This window comes from Rattus norvegicus, chromosome 3 (genome assembly GCF_036323735.1).
Source record: "Rattus norvegicus strain BN/NHsdMcwi chromosome 3, GRCr8, whole genome shotgun sequence".
Taxonomy (NCBI): Eukaryota; Metazoa; Chordata; class Mammalia; order Rodentia; family Muridae; genus Rattus; species Rattus norvegicus.
The window spans coordinates 94,608,956-94,632,042 of record NC_086021.1 but is presented as its reverse complement, the minus strand read 5'-3'; the positions used below and the strand labels follow the sequence as shown (position 1 = coordinate 94,632,042).

Below are 23,087 nucleotides of genomic sequence, written 5' to 3'. Positions count from 1 at the left end.
GTAAGAAATGGAAGAGGAGGAATAGAAGCAGAGAAAACTACAATCAGAACATATAGCATTAAAAACATTTTCGATAAAAGAAAAGAAATAAGTGAGTTTGGTGAAATTTCTTACATATAACATCATAACATGCTGTCATATGCTGAGTTCACTGTATTTCTAAACAGTGAACCTCAGTCTCTTATTTTTCAAAAGAATTCTAACTACTCACAAAGATGAAAATTAGTTGTATACTAATAACTACCATAAGCACAAAGGAGAGAGAAGAAGCTTTTTAACCTGAAACAAAATTTATGTTTGAGAAAAAGTCAAATATAAATTAACCAGGAAGAAACTATACAAACAACGATGCCCTTGACCTTCTATTCTTCCTGGGTCCAACTTGCAAGTGCTGGGATTACAACCATGTGTCACCATATAGGATTGTATGAATACATTTCAAAGAAGAAATTATTTTACCATATATAGCAGAATGTTCATCAACAGTTATTCAGCATGTGAACTATTTAATTAAAAGACCAACATTGATTAATTTTGAACAACACATCTCTTTTAGATCTACATCTCTGACACGAAACACTAAACACAAGATAAATGGGAAATCAAAACAATGTGACAGAGTTCATACTTTTGGGTCTTACTGAGAACCAGGACCTTCCGAAACTGTTTTCTGCTCTGTTTCTCATCATGTATGTGGTAATGTTATTAGGAAATATGCTTATTGTGGTAACCATGGTTACAAGCCAGAGTTTAAGATCACCTATGTACTTTTTCCTCACTTCTTTGTCCATAGTGGACATCCCGTATTCTTCTGTCATTGCCCCAAAGCTGATTTTAGATTCCCTTTCTGCAAATAGTACTATCTCATTTGAAGGATGCATAGCCCAGCTCTTTGCAGAATATTTCTTTGGAAGCATGGGGATCATTTTGCTTATTGTGATGGCCTACGACTTCTACATTGCCATCTGTAAACCTCTCCACTACATGAATATCATGAGTCCTCGGAAGTGTTGTATACTCCTGGAGGGAGCTTGGGTAGGAGGATTACGACACACAACTATTCAGCTTATTTTCATGTATCAATAACCATTCTGTGGTCCTAGTATTATAGATCATTTTTTATGTGATTTGTTTCAGTTGCTGATATTGGCATGCATGGATACTCATACACTGGGTCTCATTGTCATCTTTAACAGTGGGGTGATGTGTATAGCTATCTTCATTATTCTAATTGCCTCTTACATAACTATCCTGTGTTTTCTCAAGACTCACAACTCTGAAGGGCGACGCAAAGCACTCTCCACTTGTGGCTCTCACTTCACAGTTGTAGTGTTGTTCTTTGTACCATGTATTTTCTTATATGTGAGGCCTGTGTCTACCTACCACATAGACAAGGCCATGACTGTGTCAGATTCAATTGTGACACCCATGCTGAATCCGTTGATCTACACATTGAGGAATAAAGAGGTAAAAAATGCTATGAAGAAACTTTAGAGAAAATAGGAGACTTTTTCTTTCCAAGTAATTGTTTGGTAAACATCATGCTTATCATAAGAAAAATCCAGTTTTAGAAATAAACAATAAATAAATCTGCCCATCTTTTCATGTAAACCAGGGTGGTGTTTTCTGTTTATAGCAATATGGAATTTTCCACTATGATTTATACTATTTGAAATATAGGATTTATGAATTTTCCTTTTTTGCATTGTGTATTTACTTGACTGCCAAAAATCTGCATGGTTCCCAAAAATCTGAACTACTTCCTTTTGTTTTAGAATTCTGTTGATCTACCTTGTCAGTAAAAACATATTGTTCCCCAACACCTCCCCTGCCAGACATCAACCATATTGTTTTTTTTTTTTTTGGCTGTCTCTAAACCTTCAATTCCTTGAATATGTTCCTCTGTAACATGTGTGCCCACATTACTATAACTTAAAACATGAGAAAACATATAGGTAATGTAAACAGCAATACACAAGCATTCAGAGGAAAAATGAACACATAGGAGGGTGGTTGAAGGACAAAGTGTGGATAAAAGACCTAAAGATTGTTAAAGTACAGGACACATTTGTATGAAACAGTGCTTGTTAATTCATCATTTTATCCAATCAATATTTAAATAAAGCATTAACAGTAAGACTGAGTCTTGTTTTCCAGTGAATTGGCCTGAATTAGCACAATATGGTTCTTTCATTTCTTCTATAAAATTTCATAATACAATGAGGTTGGAACACTGATTGTTACATCATGAACAATTGTTCTACCACTGAAATGTGGCCTTAGCTAAATGATGCTACTCTCTTAATATGTATGTATACTTATAAAATGATCAAAAATATATTACCACTATATATTATCACCATTATCTAAATAACAAACTAATTTTTCACTAAAAAATAACAAAAAAATCAGCTAGATTAATAAGTTCCCAGAAGTAGGGTTCTATCAGGATTTCTAGTAAGGGAGTTGATGTTAGGCGATTTCCAATAATTTCTACTCAAAATGGAATTTCAGATATATTGTTTTTTCTTGTGATTTCTTCAGGATAAATAATTAAATGAAGTAATCAGTGTTATCATAACCATAGAAGCCAATAATTGACAAAAGTTTAACAATGCAAACAATCATATTACTATGAGTGTAATAAAAATCCTATAGGAAGAAACAAGTGAGTAAATTGCCATGGCATTTTGAAGAAAATATAAGAACCAATAGATGAAAGACAATGTCCCACACATTCAGTGGATGCAGCAAAGTTAGACAGGAGGTAATGCAGTTTCCTTTATGTCTGTTGGAAGGAAAGTGTCATTACCATCTTATCAAAGTTACTCAAAGTTGAAACTGATTTCATGATATTGATCAAGGTTCTCTACTGTATTTGAGCAGAAAATGTGGAAGATTTCTTTTTATAACAATATGTCTTTTTAAACTATTTATTTATTTAATGATATGAGTACACTGTAGCTGTCTTCAGACACATGAGAAGAGGTACCATTTCAGAGGTTTGTGAGCCACCATGTAGTTGCTGGGAATTCATCTCGGAAGCTCTGGAAGAACAATCCTTGCTCTTAACCTCTGAGCCTTCTCTCAAACCCAAGGATGATTTCTAATATAGCTTCCATTTGTCATTTCCTTCTCAATTGCAGCATCAAAGTTTATAATACTTTTTCCTAGCAATATTTTATTATTGTTGCTATTATTATTATTATTATTATTTAAATTTATTTTAAAGTCTAGCTATTATCCCCTTTCCAGTCAACACTCTCACTATTACCTTATTCCTCCTCCTCTGTCACTCGTCAAGGGTTTGATGTATCTTCTCTCATAGAGAGGATTTCTCTGCTGTATATATGTTAGGTGCCTCATATTAGCTAGTGTATGCTCCTTGGTTGGTGGTTTGATGTCTGAGACATCTCAGGGAATCCCAGTTAGTAGAGAGTACTAGTCTTACTACGGGATTGCCCTCCTCCTCTGCTTCCTCCATCCTTTCCCTAAGTCAATCACAAGGGTTCCAGGCTTCTGTCCATTTTGTTGGGAGTAAGTATCTGCATCTGTCTGCCAGCTGCTTGTTGGGCCTCTCAGGGGGCAGCCATACTATGCTCCTGTCTGTAAGCACACCAGAGCATCAGTCATAGTGTCCGGCCTTGAAATCTCCTCTGAAGCTGAATCTCAGTTTCAGATGGTCACTGCACCTCCTTTTCCTCAGTCTCTTCTCCGTTTTTGTCTCTGCAGTTCTTTCAGAGAGAAACAATTCTGTGACAGAGTTTTTGACTGTGGGATGGCAACCTTATTCTTCGATTTGATGAATAAGATCTATCTTTCTACAGGAGGTGAACTCTACAAGTTTCCTCTACCCACTGTTGAACATTTCATCTAAGATCCATCCCTTTCAGTCCTGAATGACTCTCACTACCCAGGTCTGTCAGAGTCACACATTCTAGAAGGTCTACCTATCTCCTACCTCCATTGGTTGACTGTTTCCATTTTTTTCTGCTGACCCTCAGGACTTCACACCTGTTCCCCCAGCTAAATACCTGATCATGTTCCCCTTGTCTCCTCCAAGTCCCCACTCTTACCCACGGCCCTTCCTATTCCCACCAAAATTGCTTTATTTGCCTTCCCAAGTGGGACTGAGGCATTGTCCCTTGGGCCCTTCAGCTTGTTAACCTTCTTGATTTCTGTGGATTGTATCCTGGATATTCTGTAAATTTTTGGCTAATATCCAATTATTAATGAGTACATACAATGCATGTCTTTTGGGTCAGAATTAACTCACTTAGGATGATATTTTCTATTTCCATCCATCTGCCTGCAAAACTCATGATGCCCTTGTCCTTTATAGATGAGTAGTATTCCATTGTATAAGTGAAATATATGTTCTATATGCATTTTCTGTTTTGGGACATCTGGATTGTTTCTAGCTTCTGGTTATTACAACTAACAAGATAGTGGAACACTTGCCCCTATGGCATGCCCAAGAGTGATAAAGCTGTGTCTTCAGGTGGATCTATTTTCAATTTTCTGAGAAACCTCCACATTGATTTCCAGCAATGGAGGAGTGTTTCTATTCTTCTTTCTTCACATCCTTGTCAAAATGTGCTATCACCAGAGTTTTTGATCTTCGCCATTTGGAATGTAGTAAGGTGGAATCTCATGGTTGTTTTGATTTGTATTTCCCTGATGACTAAGGACTTAGAACATTTCTGTAAGTGCTTCGTAGCCATTCAAGATTCTCTGTTCTAAATTCTCTGTTTAGTTCTCTACCCCATATTTGATTGGGTTATTTTTGTTTGTTTGTTTGCTTGTTTGTTTTTTGAAGGTTAGGTTCTTGAGTACTTTATATATTTTGGATAATTAGCCCTCTATTGAACGTGAAGTTAATGAAGAATTTTTTTCCCCAAACTGCAGGTTGCTAATTTCTCCTGTTGCCTATAATATCCTTTGACATACAGAGAGTTTTTTGTTTGGTTTTACAGATTTATGTGATCTCATTTATTAATTTTTGATCTTACAGCCTGATCCTGAAAGATTTGTATGACAAGAACTTCATGTCTGTCAAGAAAGAAATGCAAGAAGAATTAAAAAAATGGAATGATTTTCCATGCTCATGGATTGATAGAATTAACATAGTAAAAATGGCCATCCTATGAGAAGCAATACATAGATTCAACACGATCACCATCAAAATTCCAACACAATTCTTCCAAGACATGGAAAGCAAATGGCAGTTCTCAATTATATATGGGCCAAAAAAATGATAGCAAAAACAATACTCATCAATAAAGAACTTTTGGGGGGAATCACCATTCCTGACCTCAAGCTATTCTACAGAGCCATTGTAATATATATATATATATATCTTACAGGGTATTAGTTCAGAGACAAACAGGTTGATCAATGGAAAAGAATTAAAGACCCAGAAACAAAACTAGACATAAATGAACACTTGATCCTTGATAAAGAAGCTAAACATATGCTATGGAAAACAGAAAGCATCTTCAGAAAATAGTGCTGGTCTCTCTGGCAGCGTGTATGTAGAAAAAGAAAAATACAATCACATTTGTCGCATTGCATAAAGCTCAAGTGTATCGAGGACTTCAACATAAAACCACAAATACTGAAACTCATAGAACAAAAGTTTTAAAAAACTTCTAAAATATTTCATAATACATCTATCCATCTTTATATTTATCATCTTATTTCACAATGATGAACAAGAATTCTATTAATAACATGATTTTCTTGATCTTTGTGAAAAACTTCAGAATTAGTTTATAATCATAAAATGGAAACATTAAGAAGCATTTTAAAATGGTTCCTTAACTTAAGATTGATCAGGGTTGGAGATTTAGCTCAGTGGTAAAGTGCTTGACTAGCAAGCGCAAGGTTCTGGGTTCAGTCCCCAGCTCCGAAAAAAAGAAAAGAAAAAACAATGTAATTGATCCTCATTTCAGATTGTGCAGTGTGTGTGTGTGTGTGTGTGTGTGTGTGTGTGTGTGTGTGTGTGTGTGTATCCCATGAATACTGACAATTCAACACAACTATCATTGTGTGGTTGTGATGATATAGCCTGGAACTCAACATATTAATGGTCCAAAGGACAGAGATAATAAAAATTTAGGCGGGAATACTCATTTCTTGACTGTTTTGAAGATATGGGTGAAAGTTTGCAGTTGCCACCGTATTGTAATGACAGAGTTCCTTTCTAACTGTTTTCCAGGGGCTAGAAAGATGTTGATATTTGCTATTCACTGTTCACATACAACTACAAAGAACTCTTTTAGGAAGGTACCCGAGCAGAAAGATCAGGAAGTTTGAATATGTAAGAAAGGGTCTTCTGCTATAAAGGGGTATTGTATTCTTGTAAAAAGGGTAATGATTAGATATGTCAGAGAAGCAATTTTGAGAGGCCTAAAAATGGCTAAAGAGGAGGAAGAATATATATACCCACCAGTATCTACCAAGTCTAGAGTGAGGGAATCAGTTTATAAGTCAACAGTTCAAACAAAGTGCTTTCACATTCTTGTATTCTTTATACATTCTTTTTACTTGTCTTCTTAAAGATTGCCTGTTTATTGCATTTTCAGATTTTACCCCTTAGGTGAAGAAGGAGAGTAACTTTTAACACCTTGAAAATATCCAAGTTTGGACACCTTGTAAAATTTGTATATATTTTGTCACATAATAATTATTGAGTAAAATGTTTTAACACATGTATAATCTTATATATGCAAGCATGCATAATATGTAAGTTTTAACTATGTGTAATGACCAGAACAAGGAAATGGGCATATTCATCACCTCAAACAGTTATAACTTCCTTGAATTGATAGCACTCTTAATGGTTTCTACCAGCTATTTTGAAATAATTAGTTGGTGTATTCCATTGTTATGGCACTATGCAGTAGGAGAAAAGCAATGGATGGAAGATCATTTCTTTTTTCATTAGTTTATATTAGCAATGTCATTCATATTATTGTGACAAATGACATGAAAAGATTCACTCAAAGACAGAATGGTTTATTTTGTCTCCCAGTTTGAGATATGATCCTCATATAGCAGTAAAATCATGATGATATCAGCCTACGGCAACTAATAACATTACATGCACTGTCAGGAAGCACAGAGAGAATAACCAAAATCTTCCTCTTTTTATACAGTCCAAGAGACCCAGACCATGAAGCTGCAAAATCTACAGTTGAGATGTTTCATCCATGGGTGAGAGAGCCGAACTCTCAAAAGTGTGGACAATGCTGAGAGCTCAAAAGAGACAACTACTTCTGCTCCTATTCCTGACCCAAGAAAATCACTCCTGGAGGCATTTTGTCCTCTGGGCACAGGGACTAGGAGTAGTCAGGGGCAGGACCCTTCTGATTTCTGCCTGTGCTGAGAGCAGAAGGCCAGTTGCCAGGAGTGCCTATATAACTGAGAGCAGAGGTCAGACCAACACTTCTCCTCCAAGTGACCTGCATGTTGATCTTAGGACACACAAAGACAGATGTCATCTGGGACAGGACAATTCCGGTTTCTGGCTGTGCCTGGAGCTAACCAATCCAACAGTTTTCTGTACCTAAATACTGTGGGGGAGAGAGCTGGACTCTCAGAAGTGTGGACAATCCTGCTAGCTCAGGAGAGACCACCTCTCCTGCTCCTGTACAAATGAAAATATGTCATTTAAAACACTTATATATCTGACAGAACAAAGGGGATAGATTCCAGCTCTGACTTTCATTCCTGATAATAATATGAATTCTGAATATTCATGTGCTATTTAAAGTCAACAAACAAATCCTCTTCTCTCTCATTATTTCTAGTACTCATGGGTGCTAATAAACTAATCTATTCCAGGTTTAAAAATTCGTATCATATACATACATGATTAATTATGAAATTTCTATCTATATAAGGTTTAAAACTGATTCTAGTTTTAAATTTTTATTGCTTATATTTATTTCTGTATTTATATTTATGGATATGTACATAACATGCTAGGTTGTAGTAGGTAAGGAGACAATTATAGGAGGTTACTCTCTCCTTTAACAATGTGGGATTCAGTGATTATACTCACCTCACTCAAGTCATCAGGTTTGTGGCAAATACATTTACCACTTAATCTATTTATTTCTTTATTATTTATACATGCATACATAGATACCTTAATTATATACTTTTTGGAGTACTTTGGCTTTCCTATCTGTGTGTTGAAATCAATCTCTTAAGGTGCTATATTTTAGAATTCTCATATATTCTTTATCAATGCTTTACCACACCATATTTTTTTCATGGCATTTTTTACTTCTGCATTCCTCAGAGTATAGATAAGAGGGTTGAGCAAAGGTGTTGCTATTGCATAAAACACAGATACCATCTTATCTATTGGCAAAGTGATTAGTGGCCGTGTGTATATAAATATACAGGGACCAAAAAATATGACCACCACAATGAAATGAGAAGTGCATGTAGACAAGGCCTTTCGTCTTCCTTCTGCGCTGTGGTTTCTCAGAGAGTATAAGATTACAATATAGGAGATGAGCAGTACTATGAAACTTACCGTGCATATGGCACCACTATTAGACACAACTAGCAAATTTATCACATAGGTATCCATGCAGGCAAGTTTCAACAAGGGCTGCAAATCACAGGAAAAGTGATCAATTACATTTGGGCCACAGAATGGTAATCTTAAGGCCAAGAAAATCTGTGCTGAAGAGTGGACACAAGACCCTACCCAGGCAAGAATTACTAATATACCACATATGCGCTGGTTCATTATAGTTGTATATCTTAGAGGCTTACAGATTGCTACATAGCGGTCAAAGGCCATGAGAATAAGCACAAAGATCTCCATGCACCCAAAGAAGTGGCCTGCAAAGATCTGCGTCATACATTCATTGTAGGTAATAATTTTTTTCTGGAAGAGGGAGTCCACGATCAATCGAGGTGCTGTAGTCGTAGAAAAGCAAGCATCAGCAAAAGACAAATAGAAGAGGAAAAAGTACATGGGACCTCCAAGTGTCTGACTCAGCTTAATGGTTACCACAATGAGAAAGTTCCCCAGTAATGTCATAAGATAAAGAATCAAGAAGACTCCAAATATTGCCTTCTGTTTTTCTGAATCCTGAGTCAACCCCAACAGAATGAATTCAGTCACACTGTTGTTGTGCATCATATCAGTGGCTATATTAGGTAGAAATGGATGAAAATATTTAACCTGCAACAAAGAAATGACATACTGAGACACAGATATTGAAATTCCTTGGTTCTACTCTATGCTTTTAGTCTCATCTGCCTTTGAAATTCCTGAAGAATCTTATGAAATTCAACATAGATACCTATACCTCAATGAGATTTCCCATTGACTCAGATTATTGGACTTTACCAAAGATTTTGAATTTCAGGAAAAAAAAACATGAATGTTTTTCAGGTACCTTGATTCCTGTGGATATTTCAAAGTATAGAGTTTGTTCTTTCTTTGAGAAATTGTGGATGCTTCAGTCCTACTTAAAAGGGGAAACAAACTAATCATGATATATTAGGGGAAGGAGGAAGTTGGGAGGGAGAGAGGAGGAGGGAAAAAGTAGGAAAGGAACAGATGTGGGAGAAGACAAGGAGATGGGCATAGGGTCAAGACATTGAATGTAGGTGTGTAGCAGTGGTGGATGTGTAACTGGGCTTAGTCACCAGAAAGTCACAGATGCCTGGAAAGCAAGAAGCTCAAGGAACCAATGGGGAAGACATTAGTTGAAATGTCCAACAAGAGGGAGAAAGAACCTGTAGAGACCATATACAGAGGTTAGGCATGGCCCCAGATTGAGGGAGGTGAGGGATGGGGCGACCTACCCATCTCAAAAATATTAACCCCGAGCTGTTCCTGTTTAAAGGAAATTTAGGTACAAAGAGAGGAGCAGAGACTGAAGGAAAGGCCATCCAGAGACCTTTCCACATGGGGATCTATTCCATAGGCTCTCACCAAACCCAGACACCATTGCTGATGCCAAGAAGTGCTGACAGCAGCCTCATATAACTGTTCCCTGCCAGAGCAGGACCAATACAGATGCGTATGTTTGCAGCCAACCATGAAAATGAGCATGGGGACCCCAATGGAAAATTTAGAGGAAAGACTGAAGGAACAGAAGGGTTTTATAACCCCATAGGAAGAACAACAGTATCAACCAACCAGAATCCCCTAAGCTCCCAGGGCCTAAACTACCTATCAAAGAGTACATTTGGAGGGACACATGGCTCCAGCTGCACATCAAGCAGAGTATGATCTTATGTGAATGACATCAGTGTGAGGGGAGGCTCTTGGTCCTATGAAAGCTCTATGCCCCAGTGTAGGGGAATGCTAGCAGAGTAAGGCAGGAAGTGAGGGTGGGGAGTACCCCCATAGCATCAAGGATTAGGAGGATAGGATATGGTATGTATTTGTGGAGAGGAACCCAAAAGTATGTTGTGGATAATATTTGAAATATAAATAAATAAAATAACTAATAAAAAGTAAAAAAAAATGATAAATAAAAGAAATAGTGATGTGTTGATTAGGTAACTTTGGAAAAACATATGTGTCTATTGGGTGTGTTGGGCGGGTACGGGCTCAACATATTCTTTACCCATTTGCAGTACTTTGAAAGAATAAGAATTTTATCCATGCATCATTCACATGTATATGTAGACCTATTGTTGACTCTTGCTGATTCTTTCTTTGTGCTTTGTAATATGAAAAACACTGTTTAATGCAATGAACCACTAAGCCTATTGATTCCATTATAACAAAAATCTCAACTCTATTCATTATCTCTTTGTTTCTATTTTATCTGGCTCCTTTCCTGTATAAGTTATATTTTATAAAAGTGTATTTAATCCAATTTTAATATCACTTCTTTATTCAGTATAACATTTTACTAGGAAAACATGAGGGTTCTGAATGCTATAAGTTGTGTATGATCCAAGAAATTTTTTTTGGTTCTTTTTTTTTTTTTTTCGGAGCTGGGGACCGAACCCAGGGCCTTGCACTTCCTAGGTAAGCGTTCTGCCACTGAGCTAAATCCCCAGCCCTCCAAGAAATTTTATTATAAGTATTTCATTATATTTAAGTTTATTTCATTAGGAAAATAGTATTTTTAGCTGTAAGATTTAAATTTCCTTAAAGATATCATATTTTTAAAAAAATAAAAAAGGTTACTTAGAAAATATGACCTATACATATATTACTCCATTTTATATGAAAAAACTCATTTGCTGCAATGTTAAATTTTTTTAAGGTTTCTTTTTGGTGTGTATTCAAATATGTTTGCCTTATGTGACTGAAAGATGCCCTCAATGTAAAGTTGCTGCCTCATTTTGACATAGGATTTTTATAAAATTTTTAGTATGTTTGTAACACGTTTCCTCATGTCTTTACATGTGTTTACCTCTCTCTCATTTTTTGTGGATGTGTGTGTACATGCATGTGTATGTGTGTGTGTGTTTGTGCAGGTGCACTTTGTGTTATTAGACATGGGAGCAATCTTGTCCAGGTGATCCATTTCAATGGCTACATGCTTTTATACTTGGCCGTCATAAATATCAATTTAAGTTTGATAGTATCATAATAATAATAATAATAACAATAACAACAATATAATATGTTTTTCAAGAGTCTTATGCTGCTAATAATTTTTACTTTATTAATAACATTTCAAAAGATAATGAATTTTGAAGCATAAATAATTTGAAGTGATGCTAAATAAATTATCATCATTGATAAATGTTAGCTGTTTTTTAATCTTTATATAACTTCACTATAAATTTATTTTGAATAATTAATTTTTATTATGAAATCACAAAAGCGAAAAATAATATGTGAAGATAATCTCAGAAGATGGATATATCTCCTGTGATCAGGGATTGGCAAGACTAATAATTTTAAAAATGGCCAGCTGTCCCACTGCTGGGCATATATCCAAAAAATGTTCCAACAAATGACAAGGACACATGCTCAATTATGTTCATAGAGCCATTATTTATAATAACCAGAAGCTGAAAAGAGCCCAGATGTCCTTCAATAGAGGAATAGATGCAGAAATTGTGATAAATTTACAGGATAGAGTACTACACAACTATTAAGAGCAATGACTTAATCAAATTCATAGGCAAATGGATGGAACTGGAAAGTATCATCCAAAATGAGATAATGCAATCACAAAAAAACAAAGAATCATACAAACAAACGAACAACCGCAGTTGATATGCACTCATTGATAAGTGGATATTAACCCAAAAGTTCGTTTTGCTCAGGATGCAATCCACAGTCCACATGAAGCTCAAGAAGGACAACCAAAGTATGGATTCTTCCCTTTTTCTTAGAACAGGAAACAAAAATATTCACTGGAGGGAATGTGGAGACAACATTTAAAGCAGAGACTGAAGGAAAGGCCATCCAACTTGATAACACCTGGGATCCAGTCCTTATACTGCCACCAAACACAGACAATAAATCTGATACCAACAAGTGCATGCTGACAGGAGCCTGATATAGTGTCTCCTGAGAGACACAGCCAAAGCATGACAAATACAGAGGCGAATGCTAGCCAACCATTGAACTGAAAACGAGGTCCATGTTGGAGGAATTAGAGGAAAGGATTGAAGGAGCTAAAGAGGCTTGAACCCCATAAGAACAACACAAACAAACCAGAGCTCCCAAGGACTAAACCACTACACAAGGAGTACACATGGACAGACCCATGGCTTCAGCTGCATATGAGCAGAGGAAGGCCTTGTTGGGCACCAATGAGAGGAGAAGGCCTTGGTCCTGTCAAGGCTCGATGGTCCAATATACGTGAATGTCAAGGTAGGGAAGCAGGAAGGGGTGGGAGCCAGTGGGGCAACACTCTCATAGAAACAGTGTTAAAGAAAGATAGGATAGGGGGTTTAGGGACAGGAAACCAGGAAAAGTATAACCTTTGCAATGTACATTAAAAAAAATCCAAAAAAAGTAGGACTTAGAATTCACACTTCTGCTGTGCAGGAACCTGTTAACTTTCTTATAGAGATCTGAGTCTATTTGTATGTGTGATTTGTATACCCTTATCATATATGAAAGTGTGGCCAGAATCATAGGTCTGATAACTTTTCAGATAAACTAAGGTTTGTGATAAAATTTATTTCATATGGGTTAGTTGATAGAAAGAAATACACTTCATTATTCTAATAAGAATTTTGTAAAAAGATTGTACATTTTCACTTTAACTTGTTTTCTCTGAAAATATCATACTTTTAATAATCTTTTTTAAGAATTTTTTAACAAAAGCAGTTTTTAGTTGAGGAAAGGACAAGTCTGACCCATACGATTGGAGTTTTAAGCCCTTAAATTTAAGTGTTAGTGTCATAACCTGGACTATCAATCTTGCTTCTCTTTTGCTGGAAAGGGTACTTGTGTTAAAGTCCTCCAGTTGGGAAGAAAACGACCAACAAAGGAAGGAACAAACAGCTCAGCTACTGGTATTGCCCTTCAGCTTCTGTCAAACTAACAAACTTTCACTGTCTGCCTTCAAGGTGCCACCCAGGGCAGAGGGACACAGGACACTTGCAAAGGGCAGATGAGGCAGAAGGAACAGATGCAGGCCTCCTTGGGAAGAGCAGGAGTCCACAGATTCAGTCCTCTATGTTAGGGGTAATCTTTGTGTTCAGCATAGCTCAAGGCACATACACTCCAGGTTCTGTTGTAGCTGAGTATACTGGTCACGTCCTTGCTACTCAGCTTGAAGTCAAAGACCTTAAAGTTCTCAGTCATGCATGCTGGTGTCACAGACTTGGGGGTTACAAACATGTTTCTTTGAATGGGGAACCAGATCAGCACCTGGGCTGTAGTGTTATTGTACTTGGCTGCAGTTGCCTTGACATTGTTTAATCTTGATATATACTTGAATAAAGTTTAGCCTAGCAAAATAATGGGACTTGTTTGTTACTAATGTTGGCTTTTTTCAGTGACTTCTTTTGCTGTAAAATCGTCACATTTCATTTAGTCCAACTTGCCAATTTTCGTATTTTACTTTATTCCTATATGATATTATTTATATAGGAAAGTCTTTCTTGACTATTTTATAACTATCTTTAGTTTCAGTGGGTGAATCAACAGAGTCTGAGCAGGTAAAATTAATCAAAATACACTTTGTAAACAAAATTTAATTTCAAGAAAAAAGGAATGTAAACAAAATAGTTATATACTTAAGGCACGATTTTGTTACATTATTAGAAAAGAAACCAGGAGTGGAGCAATGGCTCCGCAGGAAAGAGCACTGAGGGCTCTTTCAGAGGTCCTGAATTCAATTTCCAGCAATGACATAGTGGTTCACAACTATCTATAATGGAATCCATCGTCCTTTTTCGTGTGTCTGAAGAGAGCAACAGTGTACTTTTAGAAATAAAACAAATAAATCTTTTTTTTTAAGAAAAAAGAAGAGAAACCATCTTCAAAAAGAAAAGAATGATTTCTCATGTGATATAGTGCTCACAGAGGAACTTGAAATTACTTCAATAAATGAATTTAATCTTCAAATTACAGAGGTCAGTTTGCAGCCGGATTATCATATTACCTGTAAGGGTGAGTTAAAGGTATTTGCCACAAGCACAATCAAACACCACTTCTCTGCCCATGAAGACATAAAACTTGAACATCACATTATCCGTATGTAATTTTGTGTATTTCAAAATTCTGTCTCTATTGGATTTCTCTAAAGATTAGTTGACTCAACATAAAGGTACATATATACGTGGCTATCCTTTCCTGCTCCACTGATTTGTTTACTGTCATTCCTCAGGAACAAACTTCCATTTCATAAAACTTCTATTTTAAGTGGTTTATTTGCTCAATTTTTACACTTTTTTAAATCTAAATTTTTCTCTCCAACGTGACTGAAAAAAATGACCCTTAATGATCTTAATAGCTTCTCTGTGGTTACCACAAGATAAAATGACATTTAATGTTATATTGGCTAAATAAACACAGAGATCAATAGCACCGCATAGCACATCGACAACAGAATCTCTATAATCAAGGGAAAACTGAAACAGAACATCTAAAATAATGTAGACTCCAGTGATAAGAATTTTAGAGAGAAGTAGTTTTATAATGAAAGAAATTAAATCACATTTAATGGGAATGAGAAAGAAAATACATATCCAGGCAAATAAAATAATACAACGTCCTCTGCGTAGCAGACTGCAAAAACAGTAGAAAGTTTTAGAGATGTAAGAAGTTTCTTAGAAGAAATTTATAAAAGTAAGGTAAGTAATTTTTGGTCTCTTTCCATGATTACACCATAAAATTGTAGGCACAAAACATATGAACATTACTATTAAGTTGATTCACCAGGACTCAGTGAGAGCTTCCCCAGTTAAAGGTGCTAGTATCAAGTTAGATGACCTAAATTTGATCCCACACCTATATGATGAAGGAGACATTCATTCCTTTGAGAAGCCCTGTAACTTTCACAGATATTCCATAAAACTCACACACATATGTGCACACACAAACACACACACACACACACACACACAGAGAGAGAGAGAGAGAGAGAGAGAGAGAGAGAGAGAAGAGAGCAGACAAACAGAAACGTACTAAAAAAATTGAAGTAAAGATTCATTAATCTCATGAAATAAAAATTATCACTAGATATTGTGGAATTTTACAAATTTTGTATGTCCCTGATGGGCTTAACTGTAATGAAGAGATTATATCATTCAAAACCCCAGCATCTACCTGTTAATGATATTTGTTTGTTTGTTCTTTCATATAAGAAAAATAAATTCAACTTTGCCATGCAAAATTGCAGGTGTTGGAATTCAATGTCTTGGCTTCTGTTCCTGGGTCAGATCTGGAAGCTGTGTGGTAAGAGTTTTTGCTGTGTGTGCAGACTAGTATAACTTAACCTTGCCTTATTATGCGCAGTGCAGCAAAACTGAATAAAAAAAAAGCAATGTTTGAACAATAATGAAATAAATGAGTACTAGGGATGACATGATTCAGCAAATAAATATATACAAATTTATAATTTAAGTCTATTAGTGTCATTGAAGCTGAGGACCATAAAATGCAAACAGGCACTGCAGGGCTTCCTAAGTTTGACTTCACTGTAGTACCCATCTTGAGAAGTCTAGAAGTACTCATCCTCAACTACTTTCTAGACGAACAGCAAAATGGAACATTGTTCCTTTACTTTACAAAAGATAGTTGTACTGTTTAGATTATAGGTTCTTTGCACGGTATTTTACCATTATTACTTTTTAAAGTCTCATGAAATTTGTAGAAGAAATACTGAAACAATGTATAATATTGTGATACATACATTAAATATACCTATCAACATATTTACCTCTGTCTTCATGTTTTTATAACTCTGTGTCTACCATCCTTGTCTACATTATTCTCTTGCATATATCACTTATTTGTGTACATAATCTTAGGAATTATTTAGAAAATCACCAATGGTCTTTAGGCATATGCCTTTCCTATGTGTTTAATCATTAAGCAAGAACCAACACTTAAATTATCTTTTTTCCTTTCACTTTTTATAAATGCTATTCCTTTTGTCTCATTTCTATCATCGTTTTAAATAGACATGTGGGCATGTGAAATCAAGTGATTCTTATGCTAGAAGATTTCTACTGTCTCAGAACCTAATAGTTGAGACACTATGGTTTTTGGCATCACTGTTCCAGCTATGCACTTCATGCACTCCATGTAAACACACCTAGAAGGACTCTTTCTATAAAAGTTCTACATGGTGCATGGTGATGATTTTTCCTTTTCTAAAACATCTACCCCATATTTTTTTCTATGGAGAGCCCAATGCAAACACTATTTCCTCAGGAAAGCCAGTCTAGTTTTATATAGTCAAGTGCCCGAATTAGAAATACATATTTGTTATAAATTTTTTATGTTTTTATTGAGTTAGGTCATCTCTAACATATACTCCTGTCCTTGTTTGAGAATTCTTAACTAATTCAGTTTACCCCACTTGAATCTGGCAAGTTTGTATCCTTCCAGTCTGCATATATTATAAATTCTTGTTGTGTTTATAAAACAGTCACTAGACAATACCCAGGACCAGGAGCCAAGCCTTTGTGCTCCACGTGTTCTAACCTCTTTTTCTTTTTCAGCAATTTTGTCTTTTATAATTAGGAGAGGAATTTCCACCACAAGTAACATAATGTCATTGTCAGTAACCATCAGAGGATGAAGATCATACGATAAGCCAGGAAAGCTTAAAACTTTCAGGAAAGTTTAAAAAAAAAAAACAACTACAGACGAAGTGTGTTCTATGATAGAAGTAGGACTTTTTCTTAATTTATTCTTTGGATTTGTTCTTACATCAAAGACATAGGATTAATTGTAAACAGAAAATATATGCCAGACCCTGACACTGCTCTCATCAACATCAGACTGTCTGAGTAGCATCAATACTAACTGACTGTCTATTCAAAGGGCCAACACCAACCCTTTTCCTGACTCCATTCTTTGTAAATAAGTCTGCGAGTACCCCAAGCCATAGTCCAGTATGTTAGACTCCAGTGTACAATAAAGAAATAAAAATGTAAGGAACTTCACATCAGTGAATTGCACATAACATTGTCCCCTTAGGTTTTACAGGATTAATATGAATATGAGCTGATATTAATCCTGCTTACCCATTCAACTTTCCCTCCCATCTCTTCCCCTGCCTTCTATGATTATTTTGTTTCCCCTTCTAAGAATCCTTGTTTATGCATTCCTTTATTTTTAACTTCTTTGGGTATGGAGGGTGTAGCCTGGGTATTCCACACTAACACTTATCAATGAATACATACCATGAATGTCCTTATGGCTCTGGGTAACCTCACAGAGGATGATATTTTCAAGTTTCATCTGTTTGCCTGCAAAATACATGATGTCCAAGCTTTTACTAGCTGCACAGTATTCCACTGTGTAAATGAATTACACTTTCTGTGTTCTTCAGTTGAGAGTCAGCTGTGTTGCTCCCATTTCTGGCTATTAAGAAAAAGCTGCTATAAATATAATGAAGCCCTTGTCCTTGTGGTATGGTGGAGCATCTTTTGGGTATATGCCCAGTAGAACTATTTTCAATCTTCTAAGAAACAGATTGATTTCTAGAGTGTTTATAAAAGTTTGCAGTCCCACCAGGAATAGAGGAGTTTTCTCCTTTCTCCACCTATTTGCCAGGATGTGCTGTCCCTTGAGATTTTCATCTTTGCCAACATGATGGGTGTAAAGTTGTTTTGGTTTGTAGTTCCTAGATGAAAAATGATGTTGAACATTTCTTCAAGTGCTCCTTGCTACACTGTTGAGAATTCTGTTTAGTTCAATGCCCCAGTTTTAATTAGGTTATTAATTTTTTGGAGTCGAGCTTCTTGAGTTGTTTACATATTTTGGATAATAGCCATCTACTAGACATAGTTTTAGTGAAGATCTTTCCCCAATATGTAGGCAGGTATTTCATCCTATTGGCAGTGTCCTTTCCCTTAAAGAAGCTTTGCAATTTCATGACGTCCCTTTGTCAATTCTTAAACCAGGGCCTGAACATTTGGTTTTCAGTTCAGGAAAGTGGCTTCTGCACCAATGCATTGAGGGTCTTTCCCACTATTTCATCTGTGAAGTTTAGTATATCTTTTATGTTGCAGTCCTTCATCCACTTGGACTTGAGTTTCGGCAAGGTGATGAATTCATCCAGTTAGACCAACCACATTTGTTGAAGATTCTTTCTTTTTTCCATTCAATGCTCTTGGCTTCTTTGTCAGAAACCAAGTGTCCTTAGGTATTTGGGCTTATTTTTGGGTCTTTAATACTATTTGATTTATCAATCTCTCTGATTCTGTACCAATGCCACACAGCTTTTAGCACTATTGCTCTATAGTAGAGTTTGAGGTGTGGGATGGTGATTTGTCCAGACATCCTTTTATTGTGTAGGTTTGTTTGGATATCCTGGTGTATTTGTTTGTTTTGTTTTTCTTTTACTTTCCATATGAAGGTGAGAAATCATTTTTCAATGTGTGTAAAATTGTGTTTGAAGTCTTCCCCATTTTCTGTTTTATTAGTTTCAGTGCATCTGATTTTATTTGGAGGTCTTTAATCTACTTGAACAAGGAAGATCAATTTTCAAACTTCTACATGCTGACCTTTAGTTGAGCCATCATCATTGTTGAGAAAGCTGTCTGTTTTCCATTGCATGGTTTTATCACCTTTTTCAAAGATCAAGTGTTCAAGATGTATGTGGGTTCATTTCTAGGTTTTCAATTGTATCCCATTGATTTACCTACCTGTCTCTGTACAAATCCCATGCAGTTTTTACCAGGATTGCTCTGTAATACAACTTGAGGTCAAGGATGGTGATTCTTCCTGAAATTCTTTTATGTTTACAGCAGTTTAAGCTATCCTTTTTTTTCATTTCAAATGAATTTGCAAATTGCTTTTGCTAATTATATGGAGAATTGAGAGGGAATTTTGATAGGAATGGCATTGAATCGGTAGATTGCTTTTGGCAAGATGGCCATTTTACTACAGTAATCCTGCCAGTCCATGAGCATGGGTGATGCTTCAATCTTCTGTGATCTTCTTCAATTTCTTTCTACAGCGATTTGAAGATTTTTATCCTACAGATCTCTCACTTGCTTGGTTAGAATCACACCAAGTTATTTTATATTATTTGTGGCTATTGTGAGGGGGTTCAGGTCCCTAATTTCATGCTCACCCTGTTTATCCATGGAATTGTGGAAGGCTCCTAATCAGTTCAAGTTAATATTACATTCACCCACTTTACCAAAGTTTTTTTTTCAGCTATAGGAATGCCCTGGTGGAATTTTTGGCATCACTTAAGTATACAACCATATTATTAACAAATAGTAATATTTTTATTTTTTTCCTTTCCAATTTGTATCCTTTTGACCTCTTTTTTTTTTGTCTAATTGCTCTATGATTTCAAGTACTATACTGCATAGGTAGGGAAAGAGCGTTAACAGCCTTGTCTAGTCCCTGATTTTAGTGGGATGGCTTCAATTTTTCTCCATTTAGTTTGATGTTGGCTACTGGTTTGCTGTATATTGCTTTCACTATGTTTAGCTATGGACCATGAATTCCTGATCTTTCCAAGACTTTCATCATGTAGGGGTGCTGAATTTGTCAAAAACTTTCAGCATCTAAAGAAGAGATAATGTGGTTGTTTTTTTTTCCCCCTTTGAGTTTGTTTAGAATTTGAGTTAGTTTGTTTGTTTGTAGACTTTCATATATTGAGGCCACTCAGAGTTATGAGCTCTCATCTTAGCCCTGCTTACATTATATCTCATAAATTTAGATATGTTGTGCCTTCATTTTCATTACGTTCTAAAAAGTCTTTAATTTCTTTTTTTATTTCTTCCTTGTCCAAGTTATAATTGAGTAGATTGTTGTTCAGCTTGCATATTTATGGGGGTGTTTTCTGTTCCTTTTGTTAGTCCATGGTGATCTGATAGAATGCATGGGATTATTTCATTCATTTTTTTTTATCCCTTGAGGTCTTTTTTGTGACTAATGATACGGTCAATTTTGAGAAGGTACCATGAAGTGCTTTGAAGAAGGTAAATCCTTTTGTTTTACGATGAAATGTTCTATAATGTCTGTTAAATTTACTTGGTTCATAACTCTTCTTAGTTTCCCTGTTTCTCTGTTTAGTTTATGTTTCCATGATCTGTAAATTGATGAGAGTGTTATATTGAAGTCTCTTACCATTATTGTGTGTGGTGCAATGTAGCTTTGAGCTTTAGAAAAGTTCTTCTCTGAATGTGGGCCCCCTTGCATTAGGAACGTTGATATTCAGGATTGAGAGTGCATCTTGGTAGGTTTTTCCTTTGATGAGTATAAAGTGTCCTTCCTTATCTCGTTTGATAACTTTTGGTTGAAAGTGGATTTTATTCGATATTAGAATGGCTAATCCAGCTTATTTCTTGGGATCATTTACATGGAATTTTTTTTTCCAGATTTTAACTATTAGGTAGTTTCTGTCTTTTTCACTGAGGTGTGCTTCCTGTGTGAAGCAAAATTCTTGGTCCTGTTTATATATCCAGTCTGTTAGCCAATGAGTTTTTTGGGGAGGGATTTAGCCTATTGATTTTTTTTCTTTCTTTTTTTTTCTTTTTTTATTAACTTGACTATTTCTTATTTACATTTCGAGTGTTATTCCCTTTCCCGGTTTTTGGGCAAACATCTCCCTAGCCCCTCCCCCTCCCCTTCTCTATGGGTGTTCATCTCCCCATCCTCCCCCCATTGCCGCCCTCCCCCCAACAATCACATTCACTGGGGGTTCAGTCTTAGCAGGACCCAGGGCTTCCCCTTCCACTGGTGATCTTGCTAGGATATTCATTGCTATCTATGTGGTCAGAGTTCAGGGTCAGTCCATGTATAGTCTTTAGGTAGTGGCTTAGTCCCTGAAGCTCTGGTTGCTTGGCATTGTTGTTCATAAGGGGTCTCACGTTCCTTCAAACTCTTCCAGTTCTTTCTCTGATTCCTTCAACGGGGGTCCCGTTCTCAGTTCAGTGATTTGCTGCTGGCATTCGCCTCTGTATTTGCTGTATTCTGGCTGTGTCTCTCAGGAGAGATCTACATCCGTCTCCTGTCGGCCTGCACTTCTTTGCTTCACCCATCTGGTCTAATAGGATGGCTGTATATATATGGGCCACATGTGGGGCAGGTTCTTAATGGGTGTTCCTTCTGTCTCTGTTTTAATCTTTGCCTCTCTATTCCCTGCCAAGGGTATTCTTGTTCCCCTTTTAAAGAAGGAGTAAAGCATTCACATTTTGATCATCCGTCTTGAGTTTCATTTGTTCTAGGCATCTAGGGTAATTCAAGCATTTGGGCTAATTAGCCACTTATCAATGAGCCTATTGATTTTTAACAGATATTAAGGAATAGTGATTGTTGTTTAATGTTATTTTTGCTGTTAGATGTGGGAATTATGTTTATGTCACTATCTTCTTCTTAGGTTTTTTTTTTTTTAACATGAAGATCACTGTGTGCTATTACTAGTGTGTAGTTTCCTTCCTTGGGTTGAAGTTTTCAATCTATTATCCTTTGTATGGCTGGATTAATGGAAAGACATTGAAAATTTGTTTTTATGTTTTCATGGAATATATTGTTTTCTCCATCTATGATGATTGAGCATTTTGCTGAATATAGTAGCATGGGTTGTCATTTGTGTTTTCTTAGGGTCTGTATGACATCTGTCAAGGATCTTCTAGCTATCATAGTCTATTGAGAAATCTGGTATAAATCAAAATCTTGCTTTTCATGCTTGTTGGGATATGCAGTAGTTTCTGTGGTAGGACAGATGGGTTGTCATGTTGTCAAGCAGTCATGGTTTCTGTTGCTTGGGGTCTTGCACTTGCATTTATCATCTAGTTATCTCTGCTGTTACTTGGTCTTTCTGTCTCTTACTGGAACTTGTTACTCCTGTGGACCTGTGAGCCTGGTTGCCTAAGATATTTGGCATGAGAATGCTACTAGCCGACCAGCTTACTGCAGGCAGGTTTTGTATCAGAGGAACGTGGACCCTCTGGGAGTAGTTGGAGACATGAAGAGCCTCAGGCCATCCTGCAGCTCCCTAGCTCTGTGTACTACTGGCACCTCTCTCTTTGGATAGTTAGTGGAGCTGATAAATTTAAAAGCCAGGAATACTGATTCTGTATTGTGATTCTTTGATCCTAAACAGTCTCCCTATGTAACCATACAGTTGAACCTATTATTGGATCCTGGTGAGCTGAGCATAAAATACACATATGTGACAGAAGAATTATAAATTTCATTTTGTACTTCTCCATTTGTTGTACTCGTTTTCAGGTTTATTACATTCCATCAACTCAGAATTGTCTATTTCATCAATATATAGACTGAGATTTACTTTATTTTATTTTATTTTTCTGGAATATTTTATTTATTTCCATTTCAAATGTTATCCCCTTTCACCCCTCTCCCATAAAAACTCCCCAGTCCCCCTGCTTCTATGAGGATGCTCCCATATGAGTCTTTTCTCAAACTCTTCTATTGGGGTCCCATTGCTCAGTCCAAATATTACCTGCAACTATCC

The 23,087-nt window shown here is 36.3% G+C and overlaps 1 protein-coding gene and 1 pseudogene across 1 annotated transcript; one reads left to right on the top strand and one right to left on the bottom strand.

Moving 5' to 3' along the window:
• Window positions 595–1,503, top strand: Or4c130-ps1 (olfactory receptor family 4 subfamily C member 130, pseudogene 1; annotated as a pseudogene).
• Or4c31c (olfactory receptor family 4 subfamily C member 31C) lies at window positions 8,240–9,169 on the bottom strand. The gene has a single exon (NM_001001126.1). It carries the CDS (start codon window positions 9,167–9,169, stop codon window positions 8,240–8,242), a length of 930 nt encoding a protein of 309 aa, NP_001001126.1.
• Between the last annotated feature and the right edge of the window lie 13,918 nt (window positions 9,170–23,087).

Bases quoted from the DNA above. Each gene is read 5' to 3' on its own strand.
- Or4c31c (NM_001001126.1), bottom strand. From the start codon at position 9,169: ATGATGCACAACAACAGTGTGACTGAATTCATTCTGTTGGGGTTGACT.